Raw genomic sequence first — 25,032 nt, forward strand, 5'->3', positions numbered from 1 at the left:
TGATATTCTCTATTGAAATATTATAGATTTCCTGGTGGCTCAGAAGGTAAAGAATCCACCTTTGGTGCAGGAGACCCGGGTTTGATCCCTCGGTTGGGAAGATCCCCTGCAGAAGGGAATGGCAACCCACTCCAGTATTCTCACCTGGAGAATTCCATGGACAGAGGAGCTTGGTGGGCTACAGTCCATGGGGTGGCAAAGAGTCAGACTCGACTGAGCAACTATACTTTCACTTTCACTGAAACGTTACTTAGGGGAGTTTTTGACTCATCCAAGTATTTGGTACTTGAGTAAGGCCATTAGGGTTGAAAAGAGTTGGACACAACTGAGAGACTGAGCGCCCAGGCATAAAGGCATTGGACCAGGTTTACAAATGCTTTTGGAGGCCAAATGGATACAGCTTTCAGATCAGAATGAGACATCAGGGTATAGTCGGGCTGATGAAATGAGTGAGAGAATGAAAGGCACTAGGAGTCACAGATTCTTGTCCCCAGAAAGGCCATCCCAAACATAAGATGAATGTTTCATGTTCCCTCTGCTTAAAGTCATCAAATATTTCCATACACTTTACTCTTTGTCTAGGATAAGAAAAAATTAGTGGCATTAATTTTATGTATTCCCATCTCTGGGAGAGTGATTTCTCGTTGCAATTGACATTCTACTTTTAAAAATCAGATTCATAAACTAGGTTAAAGTGAGCCATTTCTGAAAGATGGGTTCAGTCTTGATGTGCAGAGAAATCAGGTTTCTAAGCCTGATTTACTATATATACCATCCTGTGAGTCCTCTTGGGACAGTGAATATAACCCTTTTTCATGAACATAAAGCTTTCATCAATTCCTTGTGGAGGACAAATATGTTTTTCTTACGTGTTATATGCTAATGACTTCTAAATTTGTATGCGGAGGTCAGAACTCTCATTAGACCCACACAACCAGCTTCCCCCAGCACTGTCACTTACTAGCTATCATGATATGAGAAATTACTTAATCTCTTTAAGCCTCAGTCCCTTTTTCTATCAAAAAAATTTTTTTCTCTGTATATTTATTTTGTATTTTTTTAGCTATATTAGCAGAACTTGGAAATTTAGGTTAAAGAGTTTGTATGTATTAAAGCATTTTGATACTCATTTCACCATCTTTGTAAAAATCAATTTGCCCTTTCAAGTTTTACAAAAGAATTCTCACTTTCTCACATTTTTTTCATTTCTGATTATTATTGTTTTTCTTTAAATAAGTATTTAAATAAAAAAATACTATCAGTGGGATTAACATATACATACTACTATGTGTAAAACACACAACCAACAAGGAACTATATAGAACAGGGAACTATATTAATATTTGTAACAACTTGTAGGGAAAAAGAATCTGAAAAAGAACATATGCATGTATAACTGAACCACTCTGCAGCACGCCAAGAACCAACACAACATTGAAAGTCAATTATACTCCAATTTAAAATAAAACTCTCAGGGTAAAATGCAAAAAATAAAAATACATAAATTAAAAGCTACCAGATTTGTTAAGATTAGATGATTTGGGTGGTTTGTTACACGTTTTCAATTGTATTAAATGTATGTGAAGTTTAACAATAATTGTCAGATACTTAATAGATACACAGAACATACACATAGATAACATATAATAGAAGATCTGGTTCTCTTCCAACATCATCGTCACCATCCTCGGCAAGAACTAGCTCACTTGGATCTGCCTGGGAGAAACCACCACCATCCACCACCATGGTGAACTTCACAGTAAACCAGATCCGGGCCATCATGGACAAGAAAGCCAACATCAGGAACATGGGCGCCATCACCCACGTGGATCATGCCAAGTCCACTCTGATGGACTTCCTGATGTGCAAGGTGGGTATCATTGCCTCTGCCCGGTCTGGGGAGACCTGCTTCACGAACACCCGGAAGGATGAGCAGGAGTGTTGCATCAGCAAGTCAATGGCCATCTCCCTTTTCTACAAGCCTTCAGAGAACAACTTGAATTTCAGCAAGGAGAGCAGGGATGGCTCTGGCTTCCTCATCAACCTCATCAACTCCCCTGGGCACGTGGACTTCTCCTCAGAGGTGACAGCTGCACTCCATGTCACCGACAGCACCTTGGTGATGGTGGACTGCGTGTCGGGCATGTGTGTGCAGACAGAGACGGTGCTGTGCCAGGCTGTCGCCAAGGGAATCAAGCCGGTGCTAATGATGAACAAGACGGACTGGGCCCTGCTTGAACTGCAGAAGGAGCCCAAGGAGCTCTACAAGCCCTTCCAGCACATTGTGGAGAACATCAACATCATCATCTCCACCTATGGCAAGGGCGAGAGCGGCCCCATGGGCAATATCATAATCAACCCCATCCTCAGTACTGTTGGCTTCGGGTCTGGTCTCCACAGTTGGGCCTTTACCCTGAAGTAGTTTGCAGAGTTGTATGTGGCCAAGTTTGTTGCCAAGGGTGAAGGCCAGCTGGGGCCTGCTGAGCGGGCCAAGAAGGTGGAGGACATAATGAAAAAGCTGTGGGGAGACTGGTACTTTGATCCACCCACCAGAAAGTTCAGCAAGTCAGCCAACAGCCCAATGATAAGAAGCTGCCGCAACGTTCTGCCAGCTCATCCTGGACCCCATCTTCAAGATGTCTGATGCAATCAGGAACTTCAAGAAAGAGGAGATAGCAAAACTAATTGGAAAACTAGACATCAAGTTGGACAGCAAAGATAAGGATAAGGAGGGCAAATCACTTCTGAAGGCTGTGATGCACTGCTGGCTGCCTGCTGGGGACACCCTGCTACAGATGATCACCATCCATCTGCCCTCCCCTGTGATGGTCCAGAAGTACCATTGTGAGGTCCCGTATGAGGGGCCCCCAGGCGATGAGGCAGCCATGGGCATTAAAAGCTGTGATTCCAAAGGCCCTCTCATGATGTACACTTCCAAAATGGTGCCAACCTCTGACAAAGGTCAGTTCTATGCCTTTGGCCAGGTCTTCTTGGGGGTAGTGTACACTGGCCTGATGGTCTGCATCATGGGGCCCAACTCCGGGGAGAAGGAGGACCTGTACCTGAAGCAGATCCAGAGGACAATCCTGATGATGGGCTGTTATGTAGAGCCCATCGAGGATGTGTCTTGTGGCAACATCATGGGCCTGGTGGGCGTGGACCAGTTCCTGGTGAAGACCGACACCATCACCACCTTTGAGCATAGCCACAACACATGGGTGATAAAGTTCAGTGTGAGCCCTGTTGTCAGGGTCATTGTGGAGGCAAAGAACCCAGCCAGCCTGCCCAAGCTGGTGGAGGGCCTGAAGCAGCTGGCCAAGTCGGACCCCATGGTGCAGTGTATCAGCGAGGAGTCCAGGGAGCACATCATCATGGGGGTCTGGGGAACTGCACTTGGAGATCTGCCTCAAGGACATGGAGGAGGACCATGTCTGCATCCCCATCAAGAGAAATCTGACCCAGTTGTCTCATACCAGAAGACTGTCAGCGAGCAGTCAAACATGCTCTGCCTGTCCAAGTCCCCCATCAAGCACAATAGGTTTTACATGAAGGCATGGCCCTTCCCCAATGGCCTGGCCAAGGACATCAAGGGCAAGGTGTCTGTCCGCCAGGAGCTCAAGCAGGGAGCCCACTACCTGGCCGAGAATTATGAGTAGGATGTGGCCAAGGCCCGCAAGATCTGGTGCTTTGGCCCTGACGGCATGGGCACCAGCATTCTCACGGACATCGCCAAGGGCATGCAATACCTCAGTGAAATCAAGGATAGTGTGGCGGCTGGCTTCCAGTGGGCCACCAAGGAGGGGGTGCTATGCGAGAAGTACATGTGGGGCGTGTGCTTTGGCGTTCACGATGTGACACTGCATACCGATGCCATCCACTGTGGGGGTGGCCAGAACATCCCCATGGCCTGGTGCTGCCTGTACGCCAGTGTGCTGACCGCCCATCCCTGGCTCGTGGAGCCCATCTACCTTGTGGAGATCCAGTGTCCAAAACAAGTGGCTGGTGGTATCTATGGTGTCCTGAACAGGAAGCGGGGCCACGTCTTCGAGGAGACCCAGCTGGCTGGCACCCCCATGTTTATAGTGGAAGGCCTACCTGCCTGTCAATGAGTCCTTTGGCTTTACTACTGACCTGAGGTCCAACACGGGTGGCCAGGCCTTCCCCCAGTGTGTGTTCGACCACAGGCAGATCCTGCCTGGCGACCCCTTCAAAAACACCAACTGCCCAGTCAAGTGGTGGTGGAGACACGCAAGCACAAATGCCTGAAGGAAGGCATCCCAGCCCTGGACAACTTCCCAGACAGGTTGCAGGCAGCCTCCGAGCAGCCAGCCACCTGGTGGCATCAGCGCAGCCCCCGCGCCCAGGGACAGGTAACCACAGCAACAAGCCCCCACATTCTCCATGACACCTTGAGGCTGTCCAGACCTGGTAACACCCTGCATGACAGGTTTCTGGGGCCCACTTCGTGCCATCGCTCAACATGAAGACTTGATGCCATTTCTTTTGATATTTATTTCCAGATTTCAGGGGCAACAGAAGTGCTCTTACAGCAGGGACTGATCTGGCTGGTGGGGTTGGGGGAGGGGATGGGACAACCAATACTTTTTTGTTGAGAGGGAAACTTAATGTCCAAAAAAAAGTTTAAAATAAACGCATTAAGAGGTTTAAAAACAAAACTAAAAGAACCACAAGTCTCTACCAGACACTTGAAAAAAACATTTGGCCCCAATAACCATAACCAGCTATATGGTATTTCTGCCTGGAGCTCAGACCACTCCCCTAAGCTCCAGACCCAAATGTCCAGCTGTTCATTTGAGCAACTAGGATAGAGCAGAAGTGATTTCCAAGGATAGGTCATGAAAGATACTGAGGTTTTGGCCTCCTGCTCACTCTCTCACCTCCCTCCCACTGGGAGAAGTCAACTTCCACGTCACAAAGATAGTAAGCAGTTCTCTGGGAGGTCCACGTCGTAAAGAACTAAGGCCTCAGTCAAGTGCATGAGCCACCTTGGAAATAAACCATCCAGCCCTAGTCAAGCCTTCAGGTGTCTATAGGCTACAGATCTGGCTGAGAGATTAACTGAAACCCCGTGAGAAAACTCCAAGCCAGGGCCACTGAGCTAAGCTGCTCCTAGATTTCTGATGTGCAAACTTGGTATGAGAATAAATGTTTATTGCTGTTTTAAGGTTATACTGTAGTTTTAAAAATCTATTTATTTGAAGAAATTGTTGAGAATTGATCCCCAGATTCCTTAAATTGAGAAATTTAAAAGAGTAAAAGTGCAGCAATGATTCTTAGGGAAATCTAAATTAACCTTGCAGATTTTTAAATGTGAGTCTTTAGAGGTAATCTCAATTTTGGAAGAAAAGGTTTATTCTTTTAATAACTTTTTTAAAATCAAAAAGCTGGAAGAAATAGACTTCTATTTTCTCCATTTTAGAAGTGAAAATGTGACTCTCTGATATCGTTTTCCTCTCACTCCATGTGTTGAATATTCTGATAATGAGATCGCTAGATGCAGAGATAAAGGGTATACAGGAGGACAGTGTTAGTCACTCAGTCATGTCCAACTCTTTGAGACCCCAAGGACTGCAGCATGCCAGGCTCCTCAGTCCATGGAATTCTCCAGGCAAAATACTGGAGTGGGTTGTCATTCCTTTCTCCAGGGGATCTTCCTGATACAGGAGGAAGGGGAAGTGGAAGAAGGTTGACATGTGATCTCATAGTTCCTGGCACCCATCTCTAACAAAAGATATCAGTGACAGAAGGTTTTCTGTGTCCACATCTCCCGTTGGGACATAGCTAGCTTATCATGTCCTCAAAAATGGAGAGAAATGGTTTTCCCTTTATCAAAATTTAAAGACCTTTATGGGTAATGATTAAAATAAATTGAAGTACGCATGGGAGTGATAATTGGTTCTCTCTTCGCACTACATGAGGTATATGTCTCATGTTTCCTCATTCTTATAATGATCCTGACTTTTCCAAAATAAAGGTCCCTACCAATAAACACAGGACATAGAACATAGCAAGGATAAGTGGAGGGAAGGGTTTGAAGTAACTGCATGGTCTAGTCTCTGCTGACAAAACCCACCAATGCAGAGAATAAAATACTGCTGACATTAATGCGGTTCTGTAAGGGTCAGTCTTCTAATGTACTTAGATACATTTGCAGAAAATCATTCAACTGAGATTTGGTATATAGACTTTCTACCAGGAATAACGTACTTTTCAGAGTTCCCTCACATCTACCTCCCAGCAATTCTATTAGCAACTGGAATTATTGTTTCTGTTGAGTATATGACAAAAATTCTCAGGGTCAGCTTGTTGGTGGCAAGAAAGACTATAATTTAGACCTCCTGGAATCTAATATAGGGCCTTTCCCCAGGCGACTGTTAAGGGACTTAGAAAAGTGGGTAATTTAAGAACACAATTTTGGTTGAGCTTATTATGAGCTTATTATTATTCTAATATTCACTGTTTCTCTCATTCACGCACCTACATAGATCCCGTTCTATCATTAATGTTAAGTCCACTGATTAAAAAAACTAACCTACAAACAAAGTTTGACCAAGCTCCGGGAGATGGTGAAGGACAGGGAAGCTGGGCGTGCTGCAGTACACGGGGTCGCAAAGAGTCAGAAACGGCTGAGCAACTGAACAACATATAAAAGAAAGTTTCTTCACTCACTTGCACACACTTTGATTAAGGATGTGAATTTGCAATCATTCCATTTTGTCTCTTCAAGTAAACCTTTAAAGAAGGAGCAGAATGGAATGGAAGAGAGAAAATGGTCATCTTTGGCTTTGACAAGTGGTCAGAAATAGGTCACAAGTAGAAAAGTAAGATAGGGAGTGCTAAGTGTGTTACCCAGCAAGAATAAAAATAGCTGATGCAATGGGTAAGGTGAATGAAGTACAGTGGAGAGGGCTGTTGAAGCATTTGGAATGATTAGGTTTAAAGCAGTAACCATGAAAGATAATGTCCTTTGAGGCTCAGTTTAGATGGCTCTCCTATAAAATCTACCCTTATTTCCCAGAACAAAATTCTGTCTTCTAAGATAACACTGTACCTCTCCCGTTAGCCTTCATCAAGCCAAAACTACCCATGACTTAGCGCAAAGAGACTCTAATCTTCCTCCAGGCAGTGTATTGGTTGGGTTTATTTAACTCCTACAGTTCTTAGCGACGAGTTGGAGGTGAAGGACAGGCAGAGGATGAAGGGAAGGCAGAAATGACTTCAGTGTTGACTTAGCGTCTCCTTCGATCTTGACACTTTGCTAGACACTGCACTTGTGTCATCTCATGAGGAATCTAAGGCTTAGAGAGTTTAGTAATTTATCCAAGATCACTCAACTGATAGGAGATAAATTCAGCATTTGAACCTCTTTCTTCCTCCAAAACTGGTACTGAGCTTATTAGTATTTGCAGGAAAATTAGTTCTGGCATGGTGTTTAGAAATGGCTGAAAGCATTTCACCATGGTTCTTAATTATTTCTGGGTCATGGACTCATGCAGGGATCACTCCCATAAAATTACATATACGCAAATACACACAGCATTGTGCATACCATTTCACAAGGATCGCACGGCTCCCAGAGCGCATCAAGGGCTAGCCAAGGAAACCATGGAAACCAAAGTAAGAACCTATGATGACAGTACTCCAAACCACTCTTCTCCTATCCTATTCCTCCCTACCTCTCTTCCCACAGTCTGAGAGCCATCAAAACCAGAGAAAGTTTAAACACATGAAAAGTTTGATTCGGAAGAGCAAATTCAAAATTCTAATGTAATGCTCTACTTAAAAATGTCGTGGAAAATTTGAACAAGGAGACCTTGGAGAATGTAGACTATCTTTAAATTTCATAGTCATGATCTTCAGATCACATGTGAGGTAAGACTGAGAGATGAGGTTATCAGAATTCATCCTCAGGGGAGTGAAATAGCTGAAAATAAACTGAATGGAAAATCCTAGGAATTATCCTACGATTTAAGGGAAGAACGGTTTATTTCTATCATTTTTGCCTAAGAAATTTTTCTTGAAAAATGTCTTTGGATTTTGGGGGCTAAATAATGTTTGAGATGAAGTTTGTGTGGTTTTTATTTATACTCTGTATTATTTAAAAGAGAATTCAAGATAGTGTATAGGCTTAGAGAAAATAAAATAAAACATGAATTACACATAGAAGAAAATAAACATAGAGACATAAACTAGAGAGACAGGAGTGGAGCTGATTTTATAACATGAATTTATGTACTGATAAGGCTTCTACTTCCTCAAGGTAATTTTTAAAAATATATGCAGCACTAAGGGCTTCTCCAGTGAAACCCTGGCTACCTCATGCGAAGAGTTGACTCATTGGAAAAGATTCTGATGCTGGGAGGGATTGGGGGCAGGAGGATGAGATGGCTGGATGGCATCACTGACTCGATAGACGTGAGTTTGAGTGAACTCTGGGAGTTGGTGATGGACAGGGAAGCCTGGCATGCTGCGATTCATGGCGTCGCAGAGTCAGACATGACTGAGAGACTGAACTGAACTGAACTGAAGGGTTTCTCATATTAAGTATATATTTTTCAGAATTTACAAAATACCTTCATATACATTATCTCATTTGATCCAAAACTGAAAAGGCAATAATTTTGAGGCAATTATTCTTTACATTGTCCAGAAAAGAAAACTGAGGCTCAGGGAGGGACTTGGAAAATCTAGTCCTTGTTCTTTTCAACGCCACTGATTGTTACAATTCCTGCGAACCAGTAACTGATGCCTCTCAGTTCTGTGGAAGAACAACAAACACTTGATTCCTGTGGCCACGACATCTTCATGAGAGGATTACGACCTCTTTACAGGTGCTTTAGATCTGGAGATGGACAGACATAAAACTGAAGGACTTCAGACTTGGAATAGACCTTCCAGGTAACTTGATCACTTTATTGATGAGTGCATCAAAACTCTCTAGGAAGCCAAAAGATTTGCCACAATCATTCTATCTGTTTGTGGTAGGGCCAGGGTCAAAGGCAGGTTTCCTGAATCCTTCTCTTTACACTTCATTGCCTCTATAGCTCCATACATACCCTTTCTATAATTTTTTTTACATATGCAATTCTGACCTTTCTTTCCCCAGTTCCCCTTGTGTTCACTGAGTAAACTGCTGCATGCCAACTACGCAGCTACCAACCCCTGGTAGCCCCCGCATGACCTGACACCAGTGACTTATCCCATTGTTCACTTCCTGTAACTGCATGGGAATGCTTTTGATTCTAAGGATGCCAGCCCTTTGGGTAACATCCTCACAGAGTGGTCTTGTGCAGACTATGGATAAAGAACATACTTTTGGGAACAGCAGGGAACTCTCTTCTGGAAGGCAGGGACTTTCTAGGTGTCTGTTGTCAGGAAAGATTTGAGTGAAGGCACTCAGATGGGAGGGACAAAATGACCTTTGAAATTCCAGAGGACTCGAGCAGAGACCGTCTCTCCCACCTCCCAAACCAAAGATAAGTGAACCAGGTTATGAAATGCTTGGTAATTTTTCATGTCAAATTTTTGAGTGCTATCTCTGAAAACCACTTCCAAACACTGAAGAAAAATCCCTCTGAGCTGATGTTTAGAAAGGCCATTCAACCACATACCAGTCAACCACTGCCAGCCCCACATGAAGGTGGCAGTAGAATGACAGATTTCAAAAGGGAGAGGAAAGTATTAGGCAACAGGAACCAGGGCCACTGTCTCCCAGTCACTTCTGCCCTAACAACAACTCTCCTTCCACTGCCAAGGGCAGAAGCCATGGGTTAGCAAATGAGCTCCCTTAGGCAACTTTGAATTCCCTCAACAGATTCAGGACCTCTGCACATTGTTTCTTGCGCCTAAATTTCAGTTCCCTTCCAGACCTTTTGTCCTTTTGACAAGCTCTTACTCATCCTTCATATGTCTAGTTCAGAGATGATATACTTTCGATAACCTATTCTGACACTATCCTGTTCTCCATCTCCTCTTCCAAATCTGTGCTCTTTTAGAACAGACTCTGGTTTTAGTTCCAATGCCTAGCAGTGCAGGAAATATAGTATGTACTTGGTGTTAGTTGAATGAATGAAGAAGTCATTATGTTCTTTTGAGTGCATTTTTCAATAGGTAATTCATGAGCACTGAAAATCCAAACTGCACTCGAAAACCTCAGTGAAAAGTAGAAGTGAGCTCGCTTAGTCATGTCCGGACTCTGCGACCCCATGGACTGTAGCCAGCCAGGCTCCTCCATCCATGGGATTCTTCAGGCAAGAACACTGGAGTGGGTTGCCATTTCCTTTTCCAAGGGAACTTCCCGACCCAGGGACCGGATCTCCCCGCAACTATATTCCCTCCGACCCTTGGTCCCAGTTGTGTCCTTTCAGACTATGTACATAAGGGTATTTAAGTGTATTCCTGTCATTTTTCTACACAATAGTAAAAAAAAAAAGTTATCTTTATTTGCATAACAATACAACTTATATACAAATATGTATTATATATCACTTATTACATATAATAGCTGTATATATAAATACATATAGCATGCTGCTGCTGCTAAATCGCTTCAGTGGTGTCCGACTCTGTGCGACCCCATAGATGGCAGCCTACCAGGCTCCTCCGTCCCTGGGATTCTCCAGGCAAGAATACTGGAGTGGGTTGCCATTTCCTTCTCCAATGAATGAAAGTGAAAAGGGAAAGTGAAGTCGCCCAGTTGTACCCGACTCTCAGCGACCCCATGGACTGCAGCTCGCCAGGCTCCTCCGTCCATAGGATTTTCCAGGCAAGAGTACTGGAGTGGGGTGCCATTGCATAAGTATATATTTATAGACTGAGTCCTGTGCCTTATTTTCACTTGGCAGAAGATAGGCTTTTTCTTCCTTTTAATTAAGACAACGCAGTATTCCACCGTAGGGGTACACCAAGGTTCCCCTCACATTCCCTGATTTAGGGTTTCAGATTTACACTTCCATTATTTTCACTGTCAAAGCCCGGTCCCCCAGCGCAGAAATACCCTCGCCCTCCAACCCCTCCCCCCCGCCCGCCGTCCCAGCGGCTCCATCATTTTCAAACCCCTGGTCACGAGCCCAGGGCAGGCCCAGCGCCGAAAGCGATCTCCGCCTTCCACCACGTACCCCGCGTCCCCGCCGCAGAGCGGAAGGACGCGGCCCAGCGCGCGTCGCGGCGACGGAGCCACCCGGCCCCTCCCCTCCCCTAGCGTCTCTCGGCCGCCGGCGACGCCCGCTCAAAGGGGCCGGAAGGACCGGCGCCCGGCCTTGCCCGGTTCTGGGTGGACCGGGAAGATGGGCCCGGCCGGCTAGGCGCGGCGCTGGGCGGAGCTCCGGCGGGGGCGGGGCTCTGGCTGGGCGGGGCTCCAGCAAGCGGGGCGGGGCGCGGCCGGCGTGCAGGGTTCCTCCCCTTTCCTCCGGCGGCGCCAGCGGCCGCAGCACTTCCGGGTCGGCGCGGAGGCGGGGCGGAGGAGCCGCGGCGGCTGTTATTGTTCGAGTGTGCTCGGCCGGGCGCTGTCTCCCTTGGCTGGGTCGTTGTCAGTTTGTCCAGCTTCCCCTCGGCCCCTCACTCCCGGCGGCTTACGGCGGCGGCGGCGGCTGCGGCGGGCGGGGCCTGGCTTTTCGAGGCCGAGTGGCGCCGGGGTGAGGGGCGCAGAGGAGGAGGAGCTGCAGCAGCAGGAGGAGGAGCCGTGTGCCCTGGCACCGAGCGGCCGCGGCCATGGCGTACGCCTATCTCTTCAAGTACATCATCATCGGCGACACAGGTGAGGCCCGGGGCGCGGCGGCCGACCGGCCGGGAGGCGGCGGCCCGGGGGCCGGGGCCGAGGGGCAAACGGCGTCGGGCGGCGGCGCAGCCTCGGTCGCCGCCGGGCGCCTCCCCGCCGCTCCATTTCCGCAGTGCTGGAGCTGGTGACGTGGGCACTGCGAGCGGCCGCGGCCTGGCCCGTCGCCCCCGCCCCGGCCCAGGCCGGGCCTGCAACCGGGGGCCGCGGCAGCCGTTTCGCCGCCCGGTCTGGGGAGTAGATGATAGAGGAGCTGGCCTGGCTCTGAGGGTTGCACGCCCTGCCCGGAGCCTCTCACCTTGGGCCTCGCCGCCGCTCCCGAGAAAGGAAAAGGGGGGCCCAGGGAGAGCAGAAGGGGATGGAAGGAGGGTCTTGGCTTCCCTGACACATCCCACCTTCTCCGACCCGTTCACATCTGCCACGGCCTGGGCAAAGCGCTCCCCGGCGTGGGACAGCTAGCTGAGAAGGAGACATTAAAAAAAAAAAAAAGATACATATGTGTGTGTATATATGTATTTTTATCACTGAACTGCCAAGTCAGAATAAGTAACATCCCATTACTTGACGCCTGGGGAATGCTTTTCGAGGTCATTAAAACACGGAAGAGTTCTGTCTCTTGTCGACTTTTGCCACGTGTAAACTGGCGTTATTTGATAGTAATGCAAGGCCGTTCAGTGCTCTCGGTTGCGTGTGCGTGTTGGGGATACTGGCTTTTTTTCCGATACATGAAATCCAGGCCCACAAATGCCAGTTAATCAGGTGACCTAATGTCCATTTGAAGCAGAAAGACATACAGCTATTTTTCACTTAAAATGACATTCCAGTGTATTTTGCAAAGTAGTCAAACTCATTGAAAATATATTTTTTAATTATGGATTTTTTGGCATTACTGTGAATCTAATAATGAAACTAAGACGTGTTCAGGTGTTACAACTATTAATATACCAGAGTCTGATTTCAGTGATGACTCTTGCACAACTTTGGACCCTTTGCACAACTTTGGAAATGTAAGCAGCAGCTTGTGGTTGTACTAGTGATATGTCAGGTTGAATAAGTAACACAAGAGGCATGTTGATTGCTGCCTAAAAGAAAGATTTTCTGCTGTAAATAGTGTTTCAGCAATGTTTTTTGGCGTGCGCGTGGAAACCTGATGGTTCTCTATGCAGAATCCTGGATAAAGCAATGTTTTGCAGATGTTCATGTAGCAAATTTATATGCTTTTTAAAATGCTGAAGGAAGTGGGGTTTCGAAGCCTACTGGTACATTTTAATTTATGTTGTATCAGTGAGATTGGAAGAGGAAATTCCCAATAACTGTAATACGAGTGGGTTTGGGAAGTGGAAGGGGTGATTATAGACATCAGCAGTAGTGACCGTTGAAATTAGCCTTTGCAGGTCTCTCTCTTTGAGCATACCTACCAAACATCTACTGTGGGTGAAGAGTTGTGCTGGGAGTAGTGGTGCTGCAAATGTTAGCAAGTTGGTACTGGGTTCTTTGGGACTTTACCCTCATGCCAAAACAGTGTCCAGGCAGTTCAGAGGGAAGACATTCATCCTTGCCGTTGCTGCTGTCGCCACCTGGTTCAGGTACACTTGGCAATAGACTGTCCACTGCGCCGCCTTTCTCCCCCTCCAGGAAGAGCAGACAGGGCCCTTAGGGGCCATCCCTCCCTTTCCATTCGTTTGTTTGACCTTCAGGGACCTCCAGGTCTAAGCATGATTTCCCACACTGGTCTTCTTTCCCACTGTTACTAGTCCCTGCCTTCCTCCTGCCGGTGAGGCCCTGTGCTTTTACCTGGTCACTGCTGCTCCTGCACTTTGTTTGGGGTGCCTCTCTGTCCAAATTTGTCTGTCCTCAAAGTTTGACTAGAGTCTTACATAATGATTTCACAGTCAGCGTTTATTAAGTTCTTTTGATGTGTTAGGCATTGCTGGTATCCCAACTGGAAGTGACTCCACCTCCTTATCTGGATGTATCCCCCTTTGTATTAATTCCTGACTGTTTTGTAGATACTTGGGTGGGCATTTGTGTTTGATTACATATCTCTTGCAGGCAGAAAAGGTGTTTTTGCATGGTTTTGTATGCCAGGAAGAGCTTAGTAGAAGGTAGGCCCCAGATACTGAATTACATTATTGAAAGAATAGCCAAACAGGCCATAATGTTCCTATTAGTATACATTGATAACTTGACAGAAGAATTTTTTAGCCAAGTTCTGCCACTTTCTATTTATATCAACTTTGACCAGACCCCTTTACCATGTTTTCTTAATTCGAAGTAGACCCACTTAATGTGGCCCCACACACACAAGAATGATAGTAAATCAATAGTGGGAGAGCCATCCTCATTTTTTTTTTACGTCATAGTGTGGAAAACATGCATTTTTAAAATGAAGAAAATCACTCCTTTTCCTGATTTTCAGTTTTCCTCCCTATTGAAGCAGTCTTTATTATCATGCCCCCCCATAGATTAAGTAAGGACAGATATGAAAACACTGCAAGTGATCATGATATTGCTGAAATGTTCCTTTTCTTACTATAGGGCCAAGTGCAGTTAAAATATAGCTTTAAAATTTTTCATGGGTAACGCCTTATTCCTGAAAAATCATTTAGGAAAATGTGTCATTTAAACCTAGCTATAAAGTGGAAATTGGTTTTTAACAAGCCTGGACTAATATCATAAGCAGATAATTATCAAATGCAGAAGGAGAGAAAAATTATAATAAACCTTTAATTGTTGCTTCTAAATTCTGGCATCTGCCTCCCATTCAATCTCATCACTGCCCTCCTTCTCCTTTCCTGCCTCTCATCTTGGTACACAGAAGCACAAACCTAGTGGTGTTCTATCTGAAATACCCTTTCTTCTGGGCTCCACTCCCCAAAACCCAACTCGAGCCAAACTGAAAGTCAGGTCAGAGTTTTTTATTACCTTAGCAGCTCCTGTTCATTCATTCATTCTTGCAGGGTGATAACAAACCCCACCCTTCCCTAGCTCCCTGTACTAGTTCCCTCCTCTCTTTCTTTATTTAACCACCCCACAGTTTGGTTTGCCTGTTTTTTGCTTAAAAACTTTTAAGGACAAGTGTTGTATGAGAAGGGATTCCCTCGTAGCTTAGTCATTAAAGAATCTGTCTGCGAAGCAGGAGACCTGGGTTCAGTTCCTGGGTCGGGAAGATCCCCTGGAGAAGGGAATGACAACCTACTCTAATATTCCTGCCTGGAGAATTCCATGGACAGAGAAGCCTGATGGATACCGACAGTGGAGTTGAAATAAGACAAGCCTGAACACACCTTATTCTAATAACATCTGAATGTATTTTTTAATTTGAGATATGATTGAAGTATACAGTGTTTTAGTTTCAGGCACACAGCTGTAATGATTTGGTAAGTAAGTATGTTGGGAAATGATTACCACAATAAGTTTCATTAACATCCATCACCACACACAGCTAGAAAGTTGTTTTTTCCTTGTGATGAGACCTTTTAAGATATACTCCCCTAACTTTCAGCTGTTCCGTACAGTGTTGATGACTGTATTCATCATGCTGTACATTACATCCCCAGGACTTATAGCTAGAAGTTTGTACTTTTTGATCACCTTTACTGCTGCTGCTGCTGCTGCTAAGTCGCTTCAGTCGTGTCCAACTCTGTGCGACCCCATAGACGGTAGCCCGCCAGGCTCCCCCGTCCCTGGGATTCTCCAGGCAAGAACACTGGAGTGGGTTGCTATTTCCTTCTCCAGTGCATGAAAGTGAGAAGTGAAAGTGAAGTTGCTCAGTCGTGTCCGACTCTTAGCGACCCCATGGACTGCAGCCCACCAGGTTCCTCCGTCCATGGGATTTTCCAGGCAAGAAAGAGTGCTGGAGTGGGGTGCCATTGCTACAGCGTCTTAAATAATCTATTTGTTTGTTTGGAATGTTTTTGACTTTGTTTTAAAAGTGAGAGTAGGCATTCAGTATCAGACATGTTTAATAAATAAGTGGATGGGCTCTTGGGGGAGGTGCTGCAGGGCTCTGCCTGGAAGATAATACTTGATTTGCCAGGTGGGGAAAGGGGAGATATCTAATAGATAATTGCAAGTACATGTTTGTAGCTCAGTCATTGATGTTTTTAAAACATAGTGATATTTGTTGTTGTCTGACTCTGTGTCTCCATGGACTGCAGCACGCCAGACCTCCCTGTGATACTGGGAAGTTGAGAACAGAGCTGTACCATGGACCATTTTATTGAAGACTTTGCATGTGAAGGAGAAGGAAAGAGTGAGAAGTTTAGAGTTGATTGAAAGATCAAGTTGGCTGGTGTGTGTGTGTTTATTCGGATAGGGGAGACTTGAGGTCAAAAGTTTGAAATTACTAGTGAAAGGGCAGGGGCTAAATCCCAGAGGATTCTGGGAAAGAACAGTATTTGATTCTTTGTAGGTTTGGAACTGTAGCAGCAGGAAGACGTCTTCCTCTGGGACACTCTAATTTGAGTTTCTTTAGATTCTTATGAGTCACCTGGTGTATTGGTTTTTTGGTGTTTTTTTTTTCTTTTAAGGAATCATTGAGGGCCTGACCCTCAGTGATTTTGAGTCACTCGATCTGTAAAGTGGAGCTTCATGTTGTAAAACCTAAGGCCAGAAACACTAATCGTTTTATATAATTACATGAGCAAGTTTGTTAGACTGTTTCGGAAAACACACAGTAGGAAAACAAACTGGGAAGTTGGGAGGTAGAAAAATTTCATTAACTTTTTAGAAATTATAAGATATATCATACATGTAAAACAAATTCATAGTATATGTTAACACAGTTTAGAGAATAGAGTTGAATCAGATAACCCATTCGAGAGAAATAAAGAGCCTCATCACTTGAGTCTCCACAAGGCTTCCTCTCACCTGAATTCTGTATTAGTCCTTCCTTAGCTTTTCTTCGTAGACGTCTCACTTAACACATCCCTAAACTATAGTGCCTAGTTCTGCCCATTTTTGGATGTGTTTAGTTGTTTTATTAAATGAGAGCTACATTCCTGAAACATATCTTTTAATGTCACCCAGAATCTACTTGAAGTTTTGGCATTCTGCATGTTATTTACTGTCCTTCAGGATTTTTGACTCCCCTTTCCCTTTGCTTCCCACAGTGTATTTGCTGCCTGCTTCCCCTAATATTTATATTGCTCCTGAGACTTCTTTTTGAGCCACAGAGGCCGCGGCCCTGGGTTTCTCATCCCTTTGCCCGTTTCTTTCCTGGTGGACCTGCCTCCGCATCTCCGGTCATGCCCCACTCTTCTGTCTAGTGCTCCTGTCCTTTCTGTCCCCACTCCATTGCTGCTCCCACTCCAACGTGAAATTAATTTCCTCCTTTATCTCTCCCCCTGCTCCTCCTCCCCCATGTTATCTCAACAGCTCTCCTCTTAGCCTGTCGTTTTGCTGTTTGACTTGAGCAGATCCTAATTTTGCCAGCTCAGCTGTTTTTCCCTCACTCTGGCCCAGCTGTGCTTGCTCGATTTTGTTATTCTGTGCTCATCCTCAGTCTGGGAGGCTGTGTCCTTTGCCACAAAAGATACAACCACGTACTGACTGGCCCTGTCCCTCTCTCTGACTTTTCGTTTTCTGTGACACTTCCCCATTTGTTTTTATCAGTCACGTTCATTTGCAGGTTTTAAAATACTCCACATTCTAGCTGTTATTCCTCTCTTGTAAGTAAAGGACACCCAGCAAAGAGACGCAGAGTTCCCTCTGCTGTCATACACTCATAGTCACCCTTTTTAATGCCTGCTGCTGCTAAGTCGCTTCAGTCGTGTCCAACTCTGTGTGACCCCATAGACGGCAGCCCACCAGGCTCCCCCGTCCCTGAGATTATCCAGGCAAGAACACTGGAGTGGGTTGCCATTTCCTTCTTCAATGCGTGAAAGTGAAGTCGCTCAGTCATGTCCAACTCTTCGAGACCCCATGGACTGCAGCCCCCCAGGCTCCTCTGTCCATGGGGTTTTCCAGGCAAGAGTACTGAAGTGGGGTGCCATCGCCTTCTCCTTTAGTGCCTGCAGTGTTCCTCAACTCAGACAACTTGGGTCTCGTCCTTGGAGATGCTGTTTTCGTGGCTCTGCAGCGAGTCCTGGACGTCTGTGTTTTTTGAAACCGTCCTTTGCAGTGGTGTGTGGCGCTCCTCTCCTTGCCAGTGCTGAGCCTCTCTGCCTGACTTTTTCTAAAATTCCTTCCTTCCTACTGTCAGGTGTTCTGCTCTCTGGGATTTCAAGTAATTGCTAAGGCATATTCGGGTCAATCCCTGGGTTGGGAAGATCCCCTGGAGAAGGGGATGGAACCCACTCTCGTATTCTTACCTAGAGCATGGACAGAGGAGCCTGGTGGGCTACAGTCTGTGGGGTCACAGAAAGTCAGACATGACTCAGTGACTAACACTACCACCACTGAGGCATATCCTGGAGAAATCTCCATCACATTAGTTTTTGGCACTCTGTCTACCTAGTGGATTCTTAGGAATTCTCTACACTTTTTGTAGTTCATGCACAGTATCGAAAGCTTTTAATCCTTTAACTGCCTTGTGTGAAGTAACCGTTTCATAGATGAAGAAACTGAGCTGTGTCCTTTGGGGCAAACTATTTCTTCTCTCCCACAAGCTCTTCTACTTTTCATAGCTATGCTGTACCTCTAAGTTTCTCCAGTTTGTTCTTGAGTGTTGCCATTCTCAGGGGTAGCTGACTGTTACTGTGTTTCTGGTCCAATCTGAGGGAATAAAGAAGATGAATGTTGATGGATGATGAGTGAAGTTCTTGAAGGCACAGAGCTAGTGCCTCAAAACACGATGAACGTGCGCTAGGCAGCCTCTGCTGCTTAGGCTGCACACATTGACCAGTTTATTTCTCCTTTCAAAAAGGATTTAAGGGCACTTACATAAGTGCCCTTTCTACAGTTTTAAATGCAAGTAAGAGAGAGTGTATTAGTTTATGTTGCTAACATAACAAACCACCATATTCTTAGCAGCTCCAGCAATGCAAATCTTAGAGTTCTGAAGTTCTGCATAAGTTCATGTACGTGGCAGTACACGTTAGAAGTCTGATGTGTGTCTCACTACGCTACCATCAAGTTCTTGGCAGGTTGGGTTCCCTTCGGGAGGGTCCATGCTCATTCAGGTTGTTGGCGGAATTGTTCTGTGCTGAGGTCTCCGTTTTCTTGCTGGTGTCATCAGTTCCTGGCTTCTTGAGTCTACCCACCTAGTCACGTGATTTGGCCCAGGGCCCCCTTCCTTCATCTTCAAAGCAACAGTGGGTCAGGTCCTTCTGTGCCACGTGTTTCTGACTCTTCTTGAGTCATCCAATCTCTCGTTGAAGCCTAGAAAGGTTTTCTGCTTTTAAAGACTTATATAATTAGATTGGGTTTACCTGGATAATCGAGGATAATCTCCTCATCTTGAGGTCTGTAATCTTAATCACATCTGTATGGGCGCCTTGCCTTGTAGGGTAGCATACCCATAGGTTCTGGGGATTGATTAGAGTGTGTGTGTCTTGAAGGGGGGGAGTGGGGTTTTTATCCTCCGTACTATAGCAGGCTGAGGAGAAGCAGTAGGTAGAAACAAATTGAAGTCAGAAATAGCATTAATATCCATGCTTTGTACACTTTTTTGAAGTGGACACTGTATTTAGCACCACTGCAGAAAGAGACGAGGATGTCAGAGGATGGGATGGTTGGACAGCATCACCGATGCAGTAGACGTGAACTTGGGCAAACTACGGGAGGTGTGACGAACAGGGAGGCCTGGCGTGCTGCAGTCCATTGGGTCACAGAATCGGACACAACTCGGGGGCTAAAGTGAACTGTACTGCAGAGAACTCTCTCTCATCTACTTACTTACAGTAATCATCAATTTTTAAAAGTATGTGTACTCATATACTTAGTCCTTGAGTCTTGAAAGACATTTTCTTCTGGTTCTCTTAAAAAGAATACAGTATGGTGAAAAATGTAGATATACAAGTAGTATATTTGAACATGAGCTTCCCAGGTGGCACTAGGGCTAAAGAACTGCCTCCCAATGCAAGGGACATAAGAGATGCTGGATGGATCCTTGGGTTGGGAAGATCCCCTGGAGGAGGGCATGGGACCCACCCCAGTATTCCTGCCTGGAGAATCCCCATGAACACAGGAGCCTGGCGGGCTACCGTCCATAGTATCTCCAGAGTCAGACACGACTGAAGTGACTTAGCATGCACACTCGCATATTTGAACATATGGGGCCTTTTCTAGGGGTACAACTCATTGAATCTGAACAGTTATATCCATGAGGAAGGCTCTACTTTACAGTGAAGAAAGGTGGACTGATTGTCGTATCACACAGCTAGTTAACTGACCAAGCTGGAATTTGAGCCCAGATCTTTCTGACTCCAAAGGCCATGCTCTCTCTCCCATGTCATACATATTTCTTAATTCCCACATATTCCATATCATATCTCTTGTGTTGGCTTATCAGCTGCTTGGTCTGTTGAGCTGATGTGGAAGTACACAGTCCCTCAGTTCGCTTTTATACTAAAACAGAAACTACCTCCACTCTGCAAAACTGAGCAGAAATATTCTATCGATAAAACAAGGATAGTCTGTTTACTGCTCCTCAGCAACTCTGTGAGCTTGGGCAGCCTCTTCAGTCTCTGAATCTCAGTGTCTTCATCTATAAAATGAAATGACTAAATGAGATTTTGTGTGTGACCCTGACTAAATAAATGGTTAATAGTTCATTTTCATTTTTTGTCTTTTTTGTCATTTTTATACTTTGAATGTCTTCAAGAATTTCCCCATATGCATTTGAAAAACCAAACTTGACCAATGCTATATAGTGTTTGAATAATGCTGTTCATAGCAAAAATCATTTCTTTCACCCTCCGTGTGAACTGATATGTTCACATAATAGTTACTATGTTGACTTTTTTTTTTCACTTCCTTTCCTAGCTTGCTCATTTGTGGCCAGCTGATAACTTGAAAGAGTCTGCCATCTTTGACTCTCATTTCTCCAGAGTGGTTTTCTGGCAACTCTCATCTTTGTTTCAGCCCTACTATTTCACTTTTTTTAAAGTCTATTTTTTGTATATAGCCCAGTACTCTTATTTTTTAAAAAAAATTCAGTCTGAGAGGTTCTTTTACCAGGAGAATGTAATCATTAGTGAATTTGAATTTTTTCCTGCCATCCAGCACCAGCCTAGTTCAGTCATGAGCAGGGGTCACGGCCTAGGTCCCAGGTTGCCCCTTTGCTGTGGACTTCCTGGGGAGACACACTTGTCCCACACAGGAAACAGTATGGTAGACAGATCTCCCAGGCTTGTGTAGTGTCCTTGTAGGACAATCTGGGTAGAGGATACCTGCCCACAACTTATTTGTGCAAATGAACAATTCATTTAAATTCCTGAGTTTTCTCTTTGTAAAACGTGGGTAGTACTACTGGCTTAGTGTACTCTATAGAGTTGTCCACCAGTGTTCTAAGTTTTTGGGTTTTTTCCCTCTAACTTTGTAGCTGTCTTTGAAACTCAAGTGTCAGTAGTTTGTTTCCCTTCATTTATTTACAATTGATAAAACCAGTGTAAGTGGTGCATTTATGTCTGCTCTGCAGCCTCTGACATTATTAACATTGATGGCTAGCTCCCCCTTAACATTTGTCCACCTTTAGCAGTAACTACTTGGAGAAGGCAATGGCACCCCACTCCAGTACTCTGGCCTGGAAAATCCCATGGACGGAGGAGCCTGGTAGGCTGCAGTCCTTGGGGTCGCTGAGAGTCGGGCACGACTGAACGACTGAGCGACTTCACTTTTCACTTTCATGCATTGGAGAAGGGAATGGCAACCCACTCCAGTATTCTTGCCTGGAGAATCCCAGGGACGGCGGAGCCTAGTGGGCTGCCATCTATGGGGTCGCACAGAGTTGGACACGACTGAAGCAACTTAGCAGCAGCAGCAGTAACTACTATGCATCTAGGAGGCAAATAATACGTTATTCTAAGTCCTCTTGGGTATTTTAGCTTAGACTGCACTCTTAAAAATTTCTTAAGAGCCTGCTGTTTGTGATTAGAAAAATATCTGGATTGGCATGGTGGCTCCTGCTTACTCATTGCTTTGGTAAAGTTCAGGCATCTTTAGCTTCAGTTTTCTCATCTAGAAAATGTCAGTAGTACTGTCTAAGTTACCTACCTCGCAGGATTTTTGTTAGCTTGAAATAAACCTTGTACACAGATGCTTTGAAGCTGCAGGGTACTTTATTAATGGTAGTATTTTAGAGATAATTTTTCTTATATGTTGAGTATCCTAAAATTAAGTTGTGTGTTTGAGGGGGTGTCTTGCCTTATGGAAAAAGGTATTCACTATGCTGACTTTACGGAGAAGGCAATGGCAACCCACTCCAGTACTCTTGCCTGGGAAATCCCATGGATGGAAGAGCCTGGTAGGCTAAGTCCATGAGGTCGCGAAGAGTCGGACACGACTGAGCAACTTCACTTTCACTTTTCACTTTCATGCACTGGAGAAGGAAATGGCAACCTACTCCATTATTCTTACCTGGAGAATCCCAGGGATGGGAGCCTGGTGGGCCGCCGTCTATGGGGTCGCACAGATTCGGACACGACTGATGTGACTTAGCAGCATGTTGACTTTAAACTATAATTACTTGAGTTGGAAGAAGCAAAACAACATGTTAACCCGCAAAATGGCAGTTCTTTGATCTTGAAATTCTTTCTGGACTCTATAAAAGAAAAAGTTTTTTCCAAACTTGGATGAGAAGAATATTGGGTAGGAGGTGCTCTTTTTCACTAGTCTCCAGAAAAGAGGTTGTAAGATGGAGAGTTGTTTCCTATACTCACTCATGGTGTCTTGAGGTTCCTTGTTAAGGTTTCTCTTAATTTTGAACCCCTTTTGAAAGAGGCAGTTCTATAGATCTGCAGGAATCTTCAGTATAAATGAATCTATTGATCAAAAGTTATCTTCTCTGTTTGGCCCAAGTATTGTTGGTTCAGTTTTAACCATTTCAAAGGGCAAAGTAAAAGTACATTTGTCCACAATCACTTATGTTAAAAGCTTTACTTGATACAGATATTAATAAATAGGGAAATTAGTTACTAGGTTATAAACTGAAGCAGTAGTAGTTGTTTGCCTGGTGAGATAGTTGACCAATCCTTTAAGAAAAATATTTTTTACACTTTTCCAGAATGACCTTTGGTATGGGGTGAAGAATTTCTTCTGGTTTTGCAGCTAAGTGGAATTTTAACTGGTTGAATAACTATCCTTAAGTACTGTCCATCTAGTCCACCTGGAGAGGGAATGCTGCTATATTCAATCCTAGATTTTTACATTTTATATTGGCAACAACTTGGATAAACTCCACTTTGGTTGAAAGAGCTAATGTGTAGGTTACACCAGACAGAGTCCAGAATGGCTGACTAATTTTAGCAAAGTGGAGTTTAATAAAAATGAAGTGAAAGCCCTATACACTTTTTTCTTAAAAAAAAAAAAAAAAAATATATATATATATATATATATATATATAAAAGATGGAGGTAGCTGGTTAAATAGCAACACATGTCTAAAAACTTAGAAGTTTTACATAACTAAGTCCAGTAGGAGTCCACAAAGGAAGAAGTGTGGTTCTCAGGAAAAGTGTAATGTACAAACAAGGCAGGTGGTAGTAGTGCTCAGTCAGGACTCAACTGCAGTTCAGTTATGGAAACTTGTTTCAGAGGGACATCTGCTTATTGGAATCTGTGCTGAGAGACCAGTCAGGGTGGTACAAAGGTGTGTCAACCATATTTCCCAACATATTTAGGAAAGGAAGAATAACTGAAACATTTTAACAAAAAAAGAGTTACAGGAGAATATAACAATGACCTCAAATACTTAGGTGACTGTCATATTAAAAAGGGGCTTCAACTTACCCTTTGTGACTTTTTGCAGACAGAATCAGGACTACAAGTAGACGACTCGCTGTGAAATGGAAAGAGTGTTAAGTGGTGAGTAGGTCGATTACTGGGGCTGTTCAGGCAGAGGTTTGATTCACACATTAGGGCATGGAAGATGAAATTTATGCAACCAGTAGGGGATTGGATTCAATTTTTTTTTTTTCTTTTTAAATAAAGTTAAGGTATTATGTGGGCATGCCTGGTGCTGGAGTTAAGAAAAAGGAGCAGGACTGCCCTACCCTAAGAGGGAGACAAGTTTGCCACAATGACAAGATGGTGTAATAGAGACTTGTCTATGCAGAGTACTGAAGGAGCATGGAGAAGACTCATTCATTCTACCTGGAGTGAACAGCTCATGACATTCAGGTTTTCAGTAAACATTTATTGAGGACCCACTGCATGCTGAGAACTGTGCTGTAGCTTCCATACATTGCTTGCAGTAATCCTAGATAGCTCTTGACCCCATTTTACAAATGGTCAAATGTGACACAGACGCTTTGAGAACTTCCCTACCTGATAATCCTGTAGAATCAGTTTGTGCTTTTGCCTCCATTTATGTATTTGTTGTGTATGGAGAACAGAGAATGGAACTGAGCTCCTCAGTCTTCTGTTTTGCCAGGAAGGTGGGATGACTCTATACCAGGAATGTTCTGCAGAGTGTGGTCCTATGGAGCTTTTTGTTGGAATTTGTGGAGGCTCAGAAATACAGGAATCTTGGGACCACACTGTGAAGAGCATTGTGTGGTATAAAGAGTTGGTTTCATATGCTCTGGGTACAGCTTCATAAAAGAAGCTTTATTCTCCATCTCTGAATGGGATAACTAACTCTTCACTCAGACTTCTGACAGGAGTTATTGAGGCCTTTCCACCATTTAACCTTTTTTCTTTCTTGATTTCCCCCACCTCCCACCCCACCCCCCATCCATTTTGGCTTACAGTTTCCTTTCTTGGAGAATTTACCCAAGAAATGGAAAAGTCATATTGGATTTGAATGTGAATCTGTGAATGTTGAGCCTTAGCCATAAAAGTACTACTGATTAGTTATTCCTTAGTGGCTTTTAGGAGTTAAAAAAGGAAATCAAAATCTTCAGTTTCGCAACGCATTATTTTACTTTCAGGCTTCTAATTTTCTTAGCAGACCAGTATTTAATGTGACTATTTATGGTCACACTAGACGTTGTGCTAGTTACTTAAATGCCACATCACACTGGAGGTTGTTGGATGGAGCTAGTGAAAGTATTGCTTATATAGTATTTGATGCTAAAATAGATCCTTTAAAAAACTCAGATTTTTTTTATAAAAACGATGAATGTTTATGGTGAA

At 44.5% G+C, this 25,032-nt stretch overlaps 1 protein-coding gene and 1 pseudogene across 1 annotated transcript in view; both read left to right on the forward strand.

Annotated features, from left to right (window-relative positions):
• The first annotated feature begins 1,744 nt into the window (after window positions 1-1,744).
• LOC128059174 (elongation factor 2-like) lies at window positions 1,745-11,658 on the forward strand (annotated as a pseudogene).
• The window catches only part of RAB2A (RAB2A, member RAS oncogene family), a 65,127-nt gene continuing 51,568 nt past the window's right edge, over window positions 11,474-25,032 (forward strand). Inside the window, exon 1 of the mRNA XM_052651467.1 lies at window positions 11,474-11,776. Within this exon, the coding sequence (XP_052507427.1) occupies window positions 11,731-11,776 (46 nt within the window). The 5' untranslated portion in view covers window positions 11,474-11,730. The remainder of the gene's footprint in view (window positions 11,777-25,032) is intronic.

The sequence above is a fragment of the Budorcas taxicolor genome, chromosome 14, assembly GCF_023091745.1.
Source record: "Budorcas taxicolor isolate Tak-1 chromosome 14, Takin1.1, whole genome shotgun sequence".
NCBI lineage: Eukaryota > Metazoa > Chordata > Mammalia > Artiodactyla > Bovidae > Budorcas > Budorcas taxicolor.